Source organism: Mobula birostris, chromosome 1 (assembly GCF_030028105.1).
Source record: "Mobula birostris isolate sMobBir1 chromosome 1, sMobBir1.hap1, whole genome shotgun sequence".
NCBI lineage: Eukaryota > Metazoa > Chordata > Chondrichthyes > Myliobatiformes > Myliobatidae > Mobula > Mobula birostris.
Genome location: NC_092370.1, coordinates 221,567,505 through 221,587,384, shown reverse-complemented (window position 1 = coordinate 221,587,384; position 19,880 = coordinate 221,567,505). Strand labels below are relative to the sequence as shown.

General features: G+C 42.1%; 2 protein-coding genes across 6 annotated transcripts in view; one reads left to right on the top strand and one right to left on the bottom strand.

Moving 5' to 3' along the window:
* LOC140204942 (autophagy-related protein 2 homolog B-like) overlaps positions 1-4,008 on the bottom strand; it is a 177,898-nt gene extending 173,890 nt beyond the window's left edge. For 3 of the 5 annotated variants that reach the window (XM_072271964.1, XM_072271948.1, XM_072271973.1), the window contains exon 1: positions 2,946-4,007. In XM_072271964.1, the coding sequence (XP_072128065.1) occupies positions 2,946-3,107 (162 nt within the window). In that variant the 5' untranslated portion in view covers positions 3,108-4,007. Of the gene's footprint in view, positions 1-2,945 lie in introns of all 5 variants that reach the window. The other 2 variants (XM_072271939.1, XM_072271956.1) reach the window with 1 other exon arrangement.
* Positions 3,977-19,811, top strand: gskip (gsk3b interacting protein). Its single transcript, XM_072271987.1, has 3 exons — positions 3,977-4,158; positions 6,759-7,057; positions 19,130-19,811. The coding sequence occupies exons 2-3, from the start codon at positions 6,794-6,796 to the stop codon at positions 19,286-19,288; spliced, it is 423 nt and encodes a 140-aa protein (XP_072128088.1). The 5' UTR covers positions 3,977-4,158; positions 6,759-6,793; the 3' UTR covers positions 19,289-19,811.
* Positions 19,812-19,880: the final 69 nt, after the last annotated feature.

Here is a 19,880-nt window from a genome sequence, read left to right as displayed (position 1 = left end):
AGGAAACTGGAGTACCTGGGGATACCCACAAGATCACAAGGAGCATATGTTAACTCTACAAAGACAGCACCAGAGGTTGGGATTGATCCCTGGTCACCACAGCTGACTGAAACAGCAAGTTAGCTTTGTCACTGTGCTACCCTATCACATTCTGTCACATCGTGTTCCAATGAACCTTGGAATATTTTTCCAGAATAAAAGTGATATATTTCCAATAGGAACATTGACTATTTATTACTCTCCATAAATGCTGCTTGACCTGCTGAGTTCCTCCACCATTTTGTCTGTGTTGCTCTGGATTTCCAGCATCTGCAAAATTTCACGCTTATAAAGTATCCAAATGCTATTTATGAAATTAGGAGGAGAAATACTTTCCAGCAAAAGTAATTTTGGAAGAATATATCTGAAGGATGCAGCAAATTAATTAAAAAGGCCTCAGTGGGGTAGCCAAGAGTTAATAAATCACTTAGACACAGTGGTAAGTAGGTGAGTCTGTAGATTTGATTAGCAAAAACTCCCAGGTGATCTAGGAGCAAATGACAATGAAAACAGAAACCAGGATAAGGATCAGGGCTTATTTCACAACTGACCTAATGATAAATGCTGATGAGAAAAGGACTGATTTTGCAAGACACAATAATACAAACAAAATGCTGGAGGAACTCAGCAGGTTAAGCAGCATTGATTGGTCCTGTTAAACGATCTCCACCAGAAACATAAGCAACCCCTGACTGCTTATTTCTCTCCACAGACGCTGCCTGAGCTGCTGAATTCCTCCAACGTTTTGTGTGTGTAACTCTGTTAAGAACATCAAATGTTATCCTATTCACTGTTCAACACACGTTCTTCAACAGAATTTTCACATCTTAACAGTAAATAAGTGTTGTCAACAATTCAAATTCTTAGATTAAGATGTGTATTAGTGGACATGAAACAAAATTTAGACTGATACTTCATTTATAACATGGGGAGGTGTGGTCTTGACAGAGCAACAGTAACAGCAAGAGACCCCAGCAGTCAGGGGTCAGCACTATAGGTACTCTACCCCATAAGCAGGGCAGCACGAAGGAATGTACACAATTGTAGGGCTGTACTGAGGGATTAGTACATTGTCAGAGCTGTGTTAAAAGAAGGTTCTGCACTCTCAGAACATTGACATTCTCTCTTCTCCACCTTCCCATCAAGCAGAAGATATAAAAGCCTGAAAGCACATACCACCAGGCTCAAGGACAGCTTCTAATAGACTGTTAAAAGATGACCGAACAGTTCCTTAGCACAGCAAGATAGACTTTTAACCTCACAATCTACCTCGTAATGACCGTGCACCTTACTTGATCCGTATGAACAGTATGCAAGACAAAGTTTTCACTGTACCCCAATACATGCAATAATAATAAATCAGTTCTGATTAATGGAAGAAAACTTACTACACACTTTTAGAGTGCTCTCCGGTTGGTCTAGCCAACAGTTATTAGATTAATTTCATTGCCTTTTGTGAAACTTTGCTGTGCACCAACTGGCTGTAATAAAATCATGGAGCCGTACAGCACAGAAACAGGCCTTTCAGCCCACTGTGTCTATGCTGACCATTGAGTGCTGCATTGCCGTCTTGCACAGGAATCGCAAGGCCTCTGGCCACAGGTCCCTACAAAGAATTCCGAGGACTGCTGTGAGGATCAGTGGGGTCTCTCTTCTGCCCCTGTGACATTTACCAGGACTGCTGCATACGCAGGGCCCTTAGTATTTTGTCAATGATTCCTCCCAGCCATCCAACGATCTCTGAACCCCTACCATCAGGCAGGAGGTACTGTAGCATTACGAGAAGAAGTGTTAGGGTGGGAAACAGCTTTTCTCCCCAAGCCATGAGACTGCTGAACACCCTGCCACCACACAGGTTTCATCACGTATGAAGCGCCAGTAGTGTTATATTGCTTACTTTTTAACTTAATCATTTTGGTAATATTACTTTTCCTGTTGTGTGTGAGTTGCATGTACTGTGTTGTGCACCTTGGTTCGGAGGAATGTTCCGTCTATGGACATGGATGAGTAATAAGTTTGAACTTGAACTTGATCATGCCTATTTATACAAGTCCAACTTGCCTGCATTAATTCCATATTCCTCAATGTCCTGCTCATTCAAATACCTGTCCAGATGCCTAATAATCCTGTCACTGTCGTTGCCTTCACCACCTCCTCTGGGAGGCCACAAGTCTTACAACTATAACTTTTACAAAATTATCTCTTTGATGAGAAAGCAGGTCACTATACTACATATGTACCATGGACAGCATTCTAACTGGCTGCATCACGGAGATGCCAATGCACAGGATCGGAAAAAGCTGCAAAGGGTTACAAGCTCTGCTGGCTCCATTATGAACACGAGCCTCCTTACCATCAAGGACATCTTCAAAAGGCAATGACTGAAGAAAGCAGCATCCATCATTAAGACTCTCACCGTGCAGGACGTGCCTTCTTCTCATTACTACCACCTGGGAAGAAGTACCAGGAACCTGAAGACCCAAACTCAACATTTTAGGAGCAGCTTCTTCCCCTCCACCATCAGATCTCTGAATGGCTCTCTTTTGTATGAATTTTTAACTTTTTTTATTATTGTAACTTATAGCAATGTGCTATGCCTGCACTGTACTGCAGTCACAAATAAATTTCACAACATGTCAGTGACAATAAAGCTGATTCCGAAGCCTGCAAAGATGCTGCTTCAGAATTACAATTTCTTACCTGATCAATGCTGCATTTCATTAATATACGCAGCATCTTGTTACAAGTTGCTTACTCATCTCTACAACCTGGTCCTGCCAACAGTCTACAGCCTGCTACAGCTTCCTCACTGCCGCCCCCCCCCCAATTAATTTGTATTTGTACTGGGCAACATTTGCTGCCTCTTTATTGCAGTTACTTGTGTACAGAGTGCCTCAAACCCTTACCGATTTGTCCAATGGAACCTGTGAGAGAGAGCCTGTTCCTTGGTAAAGATCCACACTCAGCTGCTCCAGGCTCAACTTCTCCTCCAGGAAGTGGTCCAGATATCGGTGCAGCAGGTACCTGCAAGCCCGCTTCTTAATCGACTCAGAGAATGGCCAAGGCATCTTGACTTCAACCCATAAACAATGCTAGGAACCCTGGTTGAATTAACTCAGACCCAGTAATAAAAAAAACCTAACAAAAATTTTGCATCCTCTCCCTTTCGTCCTCCACTTTGCCCAAATCGTATTTTTAAAATATATCCATTTTTTTCACATGCAACCAAATCCGCTTGGTTTCGCCACTTGCGTTTTCCCCAGGAATATAATTTTCCCTGTTTTATCCTGGTTCCCTTTAACACTTATTCTCCAATCCACAATGGCTCATCCCTGTCATACACCCGCTCACCCCTATCTACAATGTTTACCCTTTTTAGTTGTGTTAACATTCACCTACTTTGTAATTTTTCTTGAACATGTCAACAGCCTGTTCCCTTAGTATTTTAGTATAAGTAGTATTCCCCTTTATGTCAAGTTGTTATTCCCGAATCATCACCCTTTTGTCTTCACGTAAAGGATTTACCTTTATCGATGTTTTTTCCCTCAAAATTCATCCGCCTTATCCACGACCCCTCCACACTGACCTCGTTACTTTTCTCACCCTTCTATTCAGTCCCCCTCTTCTCTTAATACTTACGCTACCCTGAAATATTCACCCCTTCACAGTAATTACCCCGATTTTCCATTCCCAGCTATTGGTCTGCCGCTGTCCAGCACCCCTCAGTTACTGTCATCCCTCGCGGAACGGCGACAGAAAGTGCAGGCGACGGGCCTCGCTCAGCGGACCGTTTATACCAGGAGTGGAAGCGAGAAGCGGAGCCGGCGGACAGACAGCTATCTGTGTTTACACCGCGCTTCCACCACCCAGGCCTGACTCAGGCGTTAACGTCGCCTGCGCACCGTCACGCTGACAACACACCGCCATCTTTCAGACGGACGCAAACCCCTGCCCGCCAGCCCGTCACAAAGATGGTGGGCGCGTTTGTTTCGCGGTGGTGACGCGCTGCGTCGGCAGCACGACCTGAACATTAACCGTTTAGGTTTGAATCGGGAGGGCGCGGGGTTCTTGTCTTCCGTCATGGCGGCCATCCGCTAACCGTGTCGGAGGCACCCTGAGGTAATCAATGTAACAGATAAAGCGATGTGCCGCTTTGGTAGGAGAGCCCTAGTTTGGGTTATACCCAGCACCCGGCCCGGCATCGGACTGCAGGTTCCGGGTAGGGACGGGGAGATGTCCGGTGAACTAGCACCGAGGGTGTCGGGTGGGAAGTGTCCGGTGACCTACTCGGATATGTACTGCCGTGATGGTCGCATCCAGTCGGGACACAGTAAGAACCCTGTAATGCTCCGTGAAGATGGGGGATAAAACCGTGTCCTGACCGGGCAGACTGACGGGCTCGGGGTTGAGGGAGAGGGGATGCGGATCGCCCGCCCTGGACTCTATTGACTCATAGATGGGTAGCAATAGTAGGCCTTTCGGCCCCACCTTTCCTACTTCTCGGTACCGATGACGGTCTCATTGAAACTCGGGGTCTGCGCGGTATGGGCGGGGGGGCGGAAGATGTGTCCCCCGCCTTGGTAGGCCAGGCTCTGGGGCCGCTGTCACTCCACTCAGGGACTGAGATAAGGGGCAATGGCTTCAGTTAGAGGGTAGTGAATCTGGGCCGTTCTCTGCCCCGGAGACTGAGTGGGGCTCAAGTACTGAGTTCATTCAAAATTACTGGAGGCACTTGATTCTGCAGATGCTGAGACCTGTTGCAATTTAAAAGGAACTGCTGAAGAGTCTAAGATTAATTTCACTGCAGAGAAGTGTGTTGTTTGTGTCTGCAACCAACATAGTCCTAGGATGTGCTGGGAGCAGCTTGCAAGTGTCGTCGTGCTTCCAGTGCCAACACAGCACGTCCACAACTTACTAACCCTAACCTAAAATTCTTTGGTGTGGGAGGAAACCAGAGCACTCGGTGGAAACCCATGTGGTTACGGGGAGAATGTACAAACTCCTTATATTCAGTGACAGGAATTGAACCCCGATTGCTGGTGCTGCAAAGTGTTAAGCTAGCCACTCCCCTACCGTGCCTCCCCTTCAGTGGGTCAGGCAGCATCTGTGGAAGGAAGTGGATAATTGAGGCACTGGCATCTGGATCTGAAACGTTTCAGATTTTCAAATATCCATTTCCCTTCACAGATTATGCCCAAGTTCCTCCAACAGTTGTATTTTGCTTTTCAAAGCAAATTTCTGAGTACTAAAGGAATTGAGAGAGAGGAGTCATAATGCAAATGAGTACTGTGTGGGTGTGTCAGCTGTCAAGAACCTATCTATTTAATCCCATTCTGAATTTTGTTTTTAAAAAATGATTTTAGGTTAAATGGTTGTATAAGAAATACTGCAGATGTTGGAAATCTGGAACAACACACAAATGCTGGAGGAACTCAGAAGGTCAGGCGACTTTATGGAGGAAAATGATCACTTGATATTTCAGTCCAAAACCTTACATTGGGACTGAAAAGTAAAAGAGCAGAAGACAGAATAAAAAAAAGATGGTGGAAGGAGGAGGAGGTGCATGAGTTAGCAGGCACCTCCTTACCTTAATTCCTCTCTATTGTCAGACTCCATCTTCATTCATCTCTTCCACCTATTACCTTCAGCTTTTCATATCATTCCCTCATTTCCTCATCCCCCTCACCTACCTACCCTCCATCCCCAACCCCCCCCCCCCACCATCACCTACCTACCTTCCCCCTCTCACCTGGATTCACCATTGACCACCAGGTCATACGCCTCACCCTCACGCCACTCTAGCTTCTGCCCTGTCTCTTTCCAGTCCTGATGAAGGGTTTTGGTCCAAAATGTCAACTATCATACTGTTATTTTCCTCCATAGTTGCTGTTTGATCTGCTGTTTTCCTCCAGTATTTTGTGTGTGTTAGTTGAAATCCTTTAAAACTCCTGAATTTTTGTCTTTTCCATCAGCCCATTCTTAAATAGTGTTGCTGTATTTGCTCCCTTTCTGTCTTCTGGAATTATTCTAGAATGAAGCAAATTTTAGAATATCAACTACCAATGTATCTGATTTCTCAGCAACCATTTCTCTTTTAAAACCCTGGAATGCAGACTGTTGGTATCTGAAGCTTCTTCCACAGCATCTCTGGAAAACACTTGCCACTGAATGTATGCTACATACAAATTCAGAGTTTATTTCAAAATCTGACATGGGAGTTTGATATGTTAATTGGCATAAACTGAACAGTAGATTTGTTTGTCACTAGGCTGCCATTCTCGGACTCCTTAATTCTAGATGGATTCTACATTGCTAGTCTTCGATTATTAATAAAGCACAGCTAGGACTGAACAGCTACTACGCAAAGCTAGGTTTTGGTAATGAAAAATTCTGTAGTATGACATCTTTTATTTGAATCCATGAATTAATTCTGCAGATTAGCAGTATTTCTATCCTATTGGACAAATGTATCATTAAATTTCCTCAGAATATCTGGGAGTTGTTTTCCCCCCTGTTACCCCCCCCCCAATAGTTACCCTTGATGCACCAACTGATTTGCATTAATAGTGAAACAGTCTTACAGAGTGATCCAGAGTTTATTATGGGGGAACAAGGTGGTTTTGTGGGGTTAGTGGGCTGCTTTCCATGTCAGGAGGCAATATTAACTGGTTAGCTTACCTTTGAAATGATTGTGCATTGCACTTGTATTTGATTTACAGTCTCATCACCAGGAACAAAGTATTACAACCAGGAAATGGACTGTGATCCCCAGGTGTTGAACGGGTCAATGTTTAATGATTTCAGCAAGTTTGAAGATTGGGAAGAGAGAGACTTGGAGGGGGCAGACGTGAAGGATATGAGAGTGGAAGCTGAGGCAGTGGTCAATGATGTCAACTTTGCTGTTAACCACATGGCTGTCTCAAAAATGCTCCCAATAAGAGAAGATGTTGCCTTCATTAACGTAGAAACAAAAGAAAGAAACCGATACTGCCTTGAGCTGACAGAAGCAGGACTTCGGGTGAGAGCAGCTACTAATTCCAGATCATGATAAAACAGTCTTCACCTGAGCAAAGATTCTTTCCTGTTATATACATTTTAACTACCCCCCCCCCTCATTCTTTAACAATGGCTTTCTCTATTTTGACTTATTGGCAAAAAGCACATAAGGGATCTTCCCATTACTGTTGAGATTGGCATGGGTAAATTTTATCTGTATTTTTGTGAAACAAAACTACGTCTTCCTCCACAGTCTCTCAGAATGAGCTGTGAAGAGTTGTCAATGTTCCCTGACTCAAAAACTCTCCCCAGTTTACTTGAAGAGCAAAATCATTTTGTAGTTATCCTAAATCAGTCCAGGTCCAGTTCACCCTTCACCGACTGTGCTTGTTGAACTGCATTGGCTTCCAATCTTGTATTGCTATGATAACTAGATTTTCATTGTTATTTTCAATTCTGTCTGTGTTGCCCCTCCCCGAAGCTGGCTCTCTCCAGTAATATAACCCTCTGAAGTCAATGCACACTTCCAGTCTGGCCTAAACACATCTTATTTGGACTCAATCATCAGCAATCATGCCAATTATTCAGTTTTTAAGGATCTAACCTCCGAAGTTTCCCTCTTCAAAGCTCTTAATAAAGTAAGCATGCTTATTAAAATCTATCTCAGTCAAGGTTTTGGCCATTTGCTCTAACAACTCCTCAGGTGGATTACTTTTCTTAACATGCTTTATTTATGTTAAAGATGTTCCCTGCAGCCCAGGAAAATTCTTTTGCAGAAAATTACTGCATAATTAATGTCAACTGCTTTCTGGCTGGAATCTTTGAGGGGAGATCAGTTGTTAAGTTTATATACCATATTACTGGTTTGGTTAGATTCTTCAGAGTCAATAAAAATAGGGAGTTAAGCTGGGGGAATCACAATAGGTCAGTTTAGGGGTATAAAGTGGGAGTAAGAGTAACATTTATTTTATTTTGAGATTAAAGGCATTGCTTTATTACCTTTGATCATCAGGTGATTTTCTGGTCATTGTTGCTAATGACTAATTTTTAAAAAATCATCTAATCATTAGTTGCAGATTATTAAATGAATTTAAATTCCACAGTTCTGGAGGGATTTGAACTCTTGTCTCTGTATTGTAAGTAATGACTCTGCATTATTAGTCTAGTGAGGTAGAGTTTTACAATTTGGGCTCCAGGTTGTATGTTTTGGCTAATTTCTGGGCACATTACAAGTGATTTCAAGATATTGTAGAACATGCACCCACTAATCTGTGTGGAAAATCTTGGCCCTCAGACCCCTTTTAAATCTTTCAACATTGCTCTCTAATTTTGAACCCTAGTCTGAGAAAAAGAATTTGACTATCTAGCCTATCTATAGCTCTGTATTTTTATAAACATCTACAAGGTGACTCCTTGACCTTCGTCACTCTATCTGAGCCTATCCAATCTTGAGCCCTCTAGACCAGGCAATATCCTTATGAAGGTTTTTTGCACCCTTACTAGCTTCATCACATCTTTATAGCATGGCAGTCAAAAAAGCACACAATACTCTGGAGTGATCAAACCAATATTTTATACATCACCAGAAAGGCAGTAAAATCAGATCTAATAGCAAAGACTTGAATAAATACTAAAATGGGGAGAGAATTATTGTACTTCAGAATATATTCATGAAAAAGTATTAGATCTAGGAAATGAGTACAAAAGTTGGTGTTGCAGCTTTTTAAGCTCTGGTTAGGCCGCATCTGGAGTAATACACTCAATTCTGGTCACTTAATTTTAGTGCAATGGAGGCTTTGGAGAGGATGCAGAAGAGGTTTACCAGGATACAGTGAATTAGAGGGGAGGTTGGACAAACTAAAGTTATTTTCTCTGGAGCATCCAAGGCTGAAGGGAGACCTGATAGAGGTTCATAAGATTATGAGGGGTATAGAATAGACAACCGTTATCTTTTCACTGGGTTGAAATGTCTAATACCAGAGGGCACGTTTTTAAGGTGAGGGAGGAAAGTTCAAAGGTAATGTATGGGACAATTTTTTTTAAAAGACACAGTAATGGCTGCCTGGAGCATGTTGCCAGAGGTGATAGAGTCTGTCTGTCTGTATCTTGTTTTACGGCGGTTGGCATCCAGCTTAATGGTGCATTACCGCCACCCTCTGCTCCAGAATGTGCACTAGACATACATTCTAAATCCCTTCACCCAATCTCACGCGCGCGCGCGCGCACACACACACACACACACACACACACACACACACACACACACACACACACACACACACACACACACAACCCTACACTTCACCCTCCCATCTTTGACCATCCTAGTATCCTATTCCTGTTTATTCGTCATATTCTATAAAAAACCCCTGTACCCCTTAAAAACGCTAAAAATACCCGGACTTGTGCTCTCTCACCCATGCCCAGCAACCCTTTTAATGTGAATTCCTGCATCCCCAACTCCCTTAATTTATTTCTCATCATCTCTCTCTGTATCCCATACTTCCTGCAACACAAAACTACATGTTCTACTGACTCCTCTTCCTGACATTCCTCACACAATCCTGTCTGGTGTTTCCCTATCATTTTCAATGTTTTGTTTAATGCACAATGCCCCAGCCTTAACCTAGTCCACACAATTTCCTCTCTTCTGTTTCCATTACCTACCCTAGTAACTGCAACACTCTTTTGTATTTGATATAAATGCCTCCCTTTCCCCTCTCTGTCCCATCTTTCTTGCCACATTCGGTTGACTTTTTCCCAGATTACACACTTAACCTCTGCTTTACTGATACTAATGTGCATTTCCACATTTTCTTTCTTTAATGCCCTCTTTGCCAACTCATCCACCCTCTCATTCCCCTTCACCCCTACATGTGCTGGAACCCATAGAAATTTTACCTGACCTTCCTGATTTGCAATTCTTGTAACTAACTGAAGGACTTCATAAAGTACATCTTGCCGACTGTTTGTGTGAAAAGACCTTAAACTTGCTAGAACTGAGGATGAATCTGAACATATCAATGCTTTGGCTTATCTGGCTTTCTGCACCCATTGCAACGCAACCAACATTGCCAGCATCTCCACTGTAAACACCCCTAACTTATTAGATGTTCTTCTGCTGATTCCAATTTCTTTTGCTGGTATTACCACCCCAAACCCTGTCACTCCTGTTTCAGGTTCCTTCGCACCATCCATATAAATGTGAGTATAATCACTATACTTTTCCAACACATGACAGTTAAATGCATTTACCAAGTCTGTTTTATATCTTTCTTTCCTTTTTACCTCTGACAAATGCCAGTCTATATCAGGCCATACAAGCTTCCATGGAGCTACAACCGGATAAACGACTGAAGGACTTATCCTCAGATCAAATACTCCACATTCTTTCGCGATATCATTCCCTACCCGACTAAGGGTATCCCTCTGAAACCTCCCATTTTCCCAGCACTCCTGCAACACTCCTTTAGTAGGGTGAGAATCATTGTGCCCCTGCAAGTTAGCCCAGTAGTTTGCCATCAGTTGCATCCTTCTTAGTTCCAAAGGCATTATTCCCATTTCTACCTGTAGGGCTGACACTGGTGACGTTTTAAAAGCCCCACTGCACACTCTCAAGCCCTGAGCCTGAATCACATCCAGTTTCCTTATAAGAGACCTAGCTGCTGATCCATATACTATATTTCCATAATCCAATACAGATCTTACTAAAGCCACATACATTCTCTTCAAAGCTGAACAACTTGATCCCCATTCCCTACCAGTCAAACATCTCATCACATTTATTTTTTACATTTCTCCTCAACTTTCCTGATATGGTCTGCCCATGTTAATCATGAATCAAATATAACTCCCAGAAATTTCAATGATGCAACCCTTTCTAATTCAACCCCATACATCCTTAACTTCTTCCCTACCTCAACCCTTTTCCTGGTAAAAAAAAAATACAGTTTGAGTTTTGTCTACTGAAAATCTACATCCCCAATCATAACCCCACTCCACCACTTCATCAATTGCTTCTTGTAGTTTCCTGATTATATGGTCCATGTTCCTGCCTCTTTTCCACAAGGCCCCATCATCCGCAAACAGTGACCTACTATATCCACTGGTACCTTTGTGAAGACATCATTGATCATAATGATGAAAAGTAACGGGCTAATCACACTACCCTGAGGTGTGCCATTTTCCACTATGTACTGTTTTGATAATTCTGATCCAATCCGAACTTGAATTTTTCTACCAAACAAAAAATCTTTAATCCAATTAAAAACTCTCCCACCAACCCCCATCTTGTGCAGTTTAATTAATAATCCTTCCTTCCACATCATATCATAGGCTTTTTCAATGTCGAAGAACACTGCCACTACTGACTCTCTATTTGCCTGGGCCTTCCTTATTTCAGTCTCTAACATAGTCACTGAGTCCATGGAATTCCTTCCCTTTCTAAAACCACTCTGATAACTTGCCAGCATTCCCCTTTTCTCAAGCTCATATGATAACCTTTCTGTTATCATCCTTTCCATTATCTTATATATACTTGATGTTAATGCAATTGGTCTGTAGCTAGTGGGTTTTGACCGATCCTTGCCAGGCTTCCTTATTGGAATTACTACTGCTTCTTTCCATGCACTTGGTAATCTTCCCTCCTCCCACACTCTGTTATAAAAATGCAGCAACTTCAAGAGCGCTCCTTCTCCTAGATTTTTTAGCATCACAGAGCATATCAGATCTTTCCCTGGGGAGGCTGGTCTCGATCTCTTTATTGCTCTCACCATTTCTGCTAATGTAAATGGATCATCAATTATATCATCTGTTCCTTCCCTCCTGCTTAACACACCTGGGTGTTGGCTCATTATTCTTTCCCTTTTTCTTCTCTCTTCTTCAGACAAATTTTCTGAACTGTGTATCAGTACAAATGACTTGACCATGACCTCAGCCTTATCCCTACTGGAGACTGCAGTTTCCTCCTCAGATATCATTACTGGATATTCCCATTCCCTTCTATCTCCTCCCATCCTCTTAATCATTCTCCATATCTCTCCCACAGGTATTGTTCTTCCTACCTTGTCGCAAAAACTCCTCCAACTTGCCCCTTTAGCTTGACGTATAGTTCTTCTCACCACTGCCTGTGCTTTCTTATATTGAACCAAATGCTGCATATTATGGGTTCTTTTAACTAGCCTGAATGCTCTATTTCTGTTTTTTACAGCCTGACAACATTCCTCTGTCCACCATGCTACCAGTTTTCTATTCATCCTATTTTTACTCCTAGGTATAGATCCTTCTGCTGCCATGATAATTGCTGAAGTCACCTGACTGTTTAATTCATCTACATTTCCAGAAATATCAATCTTTGTCAACCCTTCTTCACTCAACTTCTGGAACTTACCCCAATCAGCTTTTTCAAACACCCACTTTGGGGTTCCGCCACCTGGTCTTACTTCAACTCTTTCACCCACTGAACACAAAACTGGGTAGTGATCACTGCCTACTGTTGAAGCAGTCCAAACTCCCCAGTTACTAATGCCAGCCAAGGTATTAGACACTAACGTAATATCTAACACTGACTCAGTTCCTGTTGTTATATCTATCCTTGTGCCGCTACCATCATTCATACACACCAAATCCCTTTCTTCCATCAAATCTTCAATTACCTTTCCATTTGGATCTGTAATCTGATCCCCCCCATATTGTGCTATGAGCATTGAAATCTGCACACCACACTACTTTATGTCTGTTTTGCCCTTGTATCTTTAATAGGCTGTCCAAATCCAACCTTTTACATGGATTGTAGTAGTTAATTATAACCACTCCCTCCCCTCTCTCCCACACTTCCACCACTATGTGTTCCTGATCATCTCCTTTTTCCAGTACCCTATATGGTATACCCTGCTTGATTAACATAGCACAACCCCCTCCTCCCCCTAGATTTCTATCTTTCCTTATCATTGTATACCCATATACCACAAAGTCTAGAGTTGGTTTTAACCAAGTTTCCTGAATACACACTACATCCAGTTTTACAATCATTTCTTTAATAAAGTGCTTGAATTCCTGGCTATTGGCCAGTAAGCTCCTTGCATTCCATTGTAAAAGAATCACCATAATTAGTATTAACCAACACATGACACTTCCTGGCTTGACTGATTACTGAGGTTCTCCCTCACTTCCTCCCATGTCAGTCCTACTAACCCTAAATGGTTTACTGCTGCTTTTACCACCAGCTGAATTTTGTCACTTTTTGACTTTACCTCAGCAGTACTATTAATCACTCCTGCAATGAATGTTACTAGAGCCTTTTTGTCTACATAAATCCTGTCATTTGTTCTTTGTTGCATCTCTCGTATCCCTATTGCTCCCTGTTCATTAGGAGCATTATTCTGTTCTCTTGACATTCTTACAGCTTCTGCATAAGTGATCTTTCTTTTCACTCTTATTTCTTGAATTTTAGTCTCCCGTCTGACAACCTCACACCCACTGTATACAACATTATGAGCTCCTCCACAATTGCAGCATTTTGGTTGAACTCCTGTTCCGCACTTTCCATATTCATGATCACCCCCACATCTAGCACATCTCTTCTGCCTTTTACAGTGTTTAGCCACGTGTCCAAACCTTTGACAGTTATAGCACCTCAGTGGCTTTGGCACATACACCCTTACTGGGTAACTCATGAAACCCAGGAACACCTTCCTTGGCACTCTTTCTTCAAATTCAATCAATACTGATTCACTTTCCTTTTTCACTCCTTTGTTGTTTTCAGTCATTGAACATTCATTACTTTCCCTCCTTTGATATTCCTCTTTATCTCCTCCATATTTATACTCATTGGTATCCCCGTGATCACTCCTTTACAACCACTGTTTTGTGCTCCCACCCTCCCAGTGTATTCCACCTTGCATTTTCCTATCTCTTTTAGCTTGAGTGCTTTCTCAAGTTGTTCCTCATTCGCACATCTTACCAATAAGTTGCCATCATTAAGGACTTTTGCAAATACTATTTCCCCTACCTTATTTGTCAGAGTTGTTGTTAGCACAAACGGGTTAATTTTCTTCATATGTCCCTGAGCCTTCTCATTAAACCTAATTATGACAACACCTCCTCTCTGAGCTTGTTCATCTTCGTCACTTTCAGAGCTTTCTCCACTATCATTTCTTATTCTTTTATTCCCTTTGTCTTGGTTTTTATTCATCCGACCCCTCACTACCTCCTCATTCCCTTTATTTCTCCCTTCACAATAATCCACCTCTCCCCAGCTGCCTACCTCTGGTCCCAAGTCTCTATCCCTCTCCTTCTCCACTTTCTTTCCCTCAACCCCACCTCTTATCTTGTCCGCCATTACCGGACCCACACGACCCCCTCCCAGCAATTTCCGTTCCTTCCCCGCTCTCTTTCCCTCAACAGGTTCCAAACCACATTCACGCATCAAGCAAAACACAGCCAGCTTCCAGTCGAGCTAACTCAGCCGGCCTCCTCCTCCCCCTTCGATCCTGGCCTTTCCCGGTGATATAGTCAGATACAATAGAGGCATTTATGAGGCTCTTGGATAGGCACTTGAATATGGAGGGATGATGGACCATGTGCAGGCAGAAGGGATTAGTGTAATTAAGTATCATTATCTTAATTAGTTTGGCATAACTTCATGAGCTCAAGGGCTGCTTTCTGTGTTGTACTCCCCTATGTTTTATATCCTTCAAGTTGAAGGAGTCTGTTTAATAATTCTAGCAAGTTTGTGCATTGGAAGGGGTAATGCAAAGAATGTGAAATGAAGGTTGAGGCAGTGGAACTAACTGAGCAGCAATTTTCAAAGAGTCAACACAAAACTGACGGACTCCTATGCTAAAAGATCCTGAAGTGCTGGTGGCTCTTGTTGTCTTGGCTTCTGAGACTGAGTCTGTGATGTTGGATTACTGAAGTGTTAATCTCTTTCCCCGGCTCTTGGCCATAAGTTAAAAACTGGAGGTAGAAAATGTAACTGACACTTGGATTGTAGTGTTGAAGTTAATAGCTAGAGTGAGCTATGTAATTGTATTCCTCTGCTACAAACCATTTATTTATTGAGAAAAATGTCGGAGCGCTTTGCAAAAAAGTGTGAGAGTGTATCATGATTGCTAAACACATTGTAGCTCAAGAAAGGTAAAGGAAATGTGAGTGGCTAGCTGGTTGTGGAGAAAACATTGGGTAATGACATGATTATGGTGAATACCATAAGACATAGAAGCAGAATTAGGTTATTCGGCTCATCGAGTCTGCACTGTGATTCTATCCTGGCTGTTTTATTATTCCCTCAACCCCAGTCTCCTGCCTTCTCCCAGTAACCTTTGACACCCTTATTAATCAAAAATCTATCAACCTCTGTTTTAAATATACCCAGTGACTTGGTCTCCATAGATGTCTGTGGCAATGATTCCTACAGATTTGCCATCCTCTGGCTAAATAATTTTTTTCCTTATCTCTGTTCTAAAGGGATGTCCTTGTATTTTGAGGCTGTGCCCTCTGATCTGAGACTCCCACTATAAGAAACATCCTGTCCATATACTTGTAAAATTTCTCTGAATTCTTTCAGTCTTATGTTTATCTTTCCTGTATGTAGGTGACCAGACAGGTACACAATACACTAAATTTGACCGTGCCAATATCTTGTACAGCTTCAACATTATATCACAATTACTGTACACAATGCTTTGATTTATGAAGGCCAAAAGCTTCCTTTATGACCATATCTACCTACGATGACACTTTCAAGGAAATATGGATCTGTATTCCCAGATCCCTCTGTGTCCTACCACTCGCCGTGTAAGTTCTACACTGGTTTGTCCTCTTGAAGTGCATTACTTCACACTCTGCTGCGTTAAATTCCATCTGTCATTTTTCTGCCCTTTTTTCCAGTTGGTCTAGAAGCCCATGCAAGCTTTGATAGCCTTCCTTGCTGCCTCTGCAAATTTGCTGATCTAGTTTACCAGATTATCATCTAAGTCATTAATAAAGATGATAAATAATTATGGACCCAACACTGATCCCTGCAGCACACCACTAATCACAAGCCTCTAGTCAGAGAGACAGCCATCCATTACCATTCTGCCTTCTCCAACTAAGCCAACATTGAATTTAGTTGATTACTTTATCTTAAATACCAAGCCACAGGACCAGCCTTCCAAGATCTTTGTCAAAGATCTTGCTAAAGTCCATATAGACAATGTTCACCTTGATGACCTCAAAGTTATAAGATTGGTTTGACATGATCTACCATGGACAAAGCCATGTTAACTATCCCTAATTAGGCCCAGTCTGCGCAAATACTTATATATCCGCTTCCTTAGGATCCTTTCCAATAATTTACTCACTACTGGCATCTGGCTCACTGGCCTATAATTTCCTGGCTTACTCTTGGAGCTTTTCTTAAACGGTGGAACAATATTAGCTATCCTCCAAATCTCTGACACGTCACTGTGGCGAAGGATACTTTGAATGCCTCTGCCAGGGCTCCTGCTATTTCTGCATGGACATCCCACAAGGTTTGAGAGGACATCTCATCAGGCCCCAGAGACTTATTTGTCTCTATTCACCCATGAAAGCAAACATCTCCTTGTCTGTAATCTGGAGACAGTCCATGACCCTCTGACTCTTCTGCCTTAGTTCTATATAGTCTGTGTCTGTGTCCCAAGTAAGTACAGATGCAAAAAATCCATTCAAGATCTCCCACATCACTTTTGGGTATATGTATAGATTACCACGCTGATCTTCAAGAGGACCAATTTTGTCCCTAGCAATCCTTTTGCTTTTAATGTATCTGTAGAAGCCCTTGGAATTCTCTCTCACCTTGTCTGCCAAAGCAATCTTGTGTCCTGTTTTAGCCCTCCTGATTTCCCTCTTGTGTTCTCTTGCATTTTTTTTATATTCAAGTGCCTCAATTAATCTCTACTACCTTGATATGCACCTCCTTGTTTCTTTACTTGGGCCTCAATATCCCTAAACCTGTTAGCCTTGGCTTTTATTCTGATACAAGTAAAGAAACTCTGTAATCTCAATATTTCACTTTTGAAGATATACCACTTACCAAGCATCACTTTCCCAGAAACAACCTATCCTATCCACCCCTGCCCGATTATTTTTTTTTAATGATGCAATCAAAATTGGCCTTTGTTCAACTTAGAATCTCAGCTGGAGGACCAACCCTATCCTTTTTCATAATTATCTTGAATCTACTGGAATTACGATCACTGGATCCAAGGTGTTCCTCTACGCATACTTCTGTCACGTGCCTTGTCTTGTTCCTTAAAGTGCAATAGTCACACACCATAAGATTTCTGTGCATTAATGCCCCACCCTAACGGTCCTGCCATTTATTGTGTAATTTTCCCTTGCATTTGACCTCAAAGTGCTATACCTCTCACTTGTCTAGAACAAACACCATCTGCTGTTTCTCCAGGTGATTGGTATCTTGCTGTATCCTTCAATCTCCACAGTTCCACCATTTTCTTAAATGCCTCCCACTGATTGCCTGCAGACTTAACTTGAAAGTAGCTGCTCCCAGTCCAGTTCACAAGTCGGTAACCCCAACAGTTCATGTTGGAGCTACGACCACAAACTAAGTTCCCAGGTGGCATAAGATGCCTAAAACTGTAGCCTCGTGTCAGCTGACAAATGCACACTGCCAGTCTTCCACGTGCTCATCTGCATATATGGGCTGTTCTTTGGGCATTTGTAAGCTGGAAAGGACTTGCAGGACTATTCATAGACTTTATCAAAATGGTATTGTGGGCAAACTAAAAAATTCTGCCCACTCAAAGCCTGTTTATATATGGGAAGTTGGAATCCCTATTGTTACCCTAGTATTTTACATCCCTGCATTCTGCCAATAAATCAGTTCTGTAATGGTCAACCCAGCAGCATACCATTTTCCACACTGACCTGTCTGGCCTTGGCTTTCTCCACTGCCAGAATGAGGCCCAAATGAAAGAAGAACAATACCTCATATTTCTCATGGGTGGTCTACAGCCCAATAGCATGAACATTGAATTTTCCAATTCATTTAATCCTTGCTTCCTGTGCTCCCCTCTTTCCTTCTGATGCATCAGTGATCCTCCTGTTTTTGTTCCTCTTCCCCACCCTGGTTCCATCCATCCTCCACCCAAAGAATCCCCTTCGCTCCTGGTTCCATTTGCCCTTTATCTGCTCCATTGGTTTCCATTATCTCGGTCCTGAACAGATTCCAATACCTGCAGCATGTGTGCCTACTTGTCACCCTCCAGCCTTTATCTCCACCTTTGCCATCCACTCCCTCCAAGTGACTCCATCTTCCTTTTTTTTTTACCTGTATGATTCCATCTATCACCCATCTGCCTCTGTCTTCTAACTCCACCACTTCGCCCACCTTGCTACTTCCTTCCATCATTCTCCACCCCTCCTTGGTACATTATCACCTGCTACTAGCTTCTATCTCACCCCTTCCCCTCCTTATCCAGCTATCTTCCCTCTCCATTGTCTTGGCCTGAAAGCTCAGCCATTCCTTTCCCATCACAATTGCTGCTTGACCCAGTGAGTTCCTCCAGTAGTTTGTTTTTGTTCTGCTCCAGGTTCTAGCATCTGCAGTCTCTTGCGTCTCCAAGTGATTGTACTCTTTTTGTTTCAGTATTCCACCTTTGTGCTCTCATTCTGAGAACTTTCCAGAATATCCTGTGCAGTTACAGATTCTTTAATTAATATTACAAAACCATCTCTTGTATCCCCTATCCCAACCAAAGATTCTGTATCCTAAAATCTCAAGTTGGCTTTTTTTATTATTGCAAATTGTGTGTTATTTATTGTTACTCATTGCCTGCTTTCTAAAATACTTAATGCATTTTCAAAGTTAACCATGGCCACCTTGGCCCTCGTATCTAGTTTCATTCATTTAAATTTAAATTCAGATTGAACTATTTCGCTTTACAGCTAAATGTAAGATTATAATCTATGGTGATGCTTAGAAGCGTGTTGTCTTTTCCTGGGAGGTTTGGTTTTTCATTGGAAGAATGTGTGTAACTTTTTACATTTGCAACATCCTTCAGAACTGCTGGGTGGATGGTGGTGTACTGACCTGCTTTTTGTTTTCCAGGTGGTAGCTCATGGTTTTGACCAGGTTGATGAGTCATTGTCGATGCAGTATCATGAAACAATATACTCCCTCTTAGAGTCGCTCAGCCCTGCGTATCGTGATGCCTTTGGGAATGCACTTCTCCAGAGACTAGAAGCATTAAAAAATGCACAAGAGTAAGCAACCCTGTGTACAGCTTGTTTTGACTACCCGTTTCTCACTGTGATTTCTTTAGGTACACAAACTTCATGACCAAAGGCTGCATGCACTCTGCAGAAAGTTTACAAGTGGTTTGTTCTCTTCTGTGCTCATGCAGTGTTACCGTTAGTTACTTACAGCCTTTGTAAGTGCTCTTGTTGAATCAGAGCTGGAAAATGGAACAGATCCTTTAAGAATGGGTTGTTCTTTGTGATTGCTATGCAAGCAATGATTAAAGAGAAAAGAGCAGTGGGGAGTTTCAAAGTTGAGCAGAAACCAATGACCAGTATTTAGTTACATCACCAAGCATTTGATAGCCTTTCTCATCTCCCAAATTTGTTATTAAAATGTAGTTTAAATTTTCATGTAGTCTTTTGAGTTGTTAACATGCTTTAATTTCTGAACTTGAAGTAAATCCTGTGATTGTTTATCGCAGATTCCAAGTTGATGAAAAAATCCAACTTCAATTGTTAATGTGCACAAAATAAAATAAAATAAAATATTTTGGCCACGGCCTTGCTGTTTCTGTGCCGAACCGACATGAACCAATAGTGAATTACCTTTAGATTAATGT

Excerpts from the sequence above, each read along its gene's own strand:
- gskip (XM_072271987.1), top strand. The coding sequence starts at position 6,794 with ATGGACTGTGATCCCCAGGTGTTGAACGGGTCAATGTTTAATGATTTC. Across the intron at positions 7,058-19,129 it reads TGACAGAAGCAGGACTTCGG|GTGGTAGCTCATGGTTTTGA; the intron begins GTGAGAGCAGCT and ends TTTGTTTTCCAG.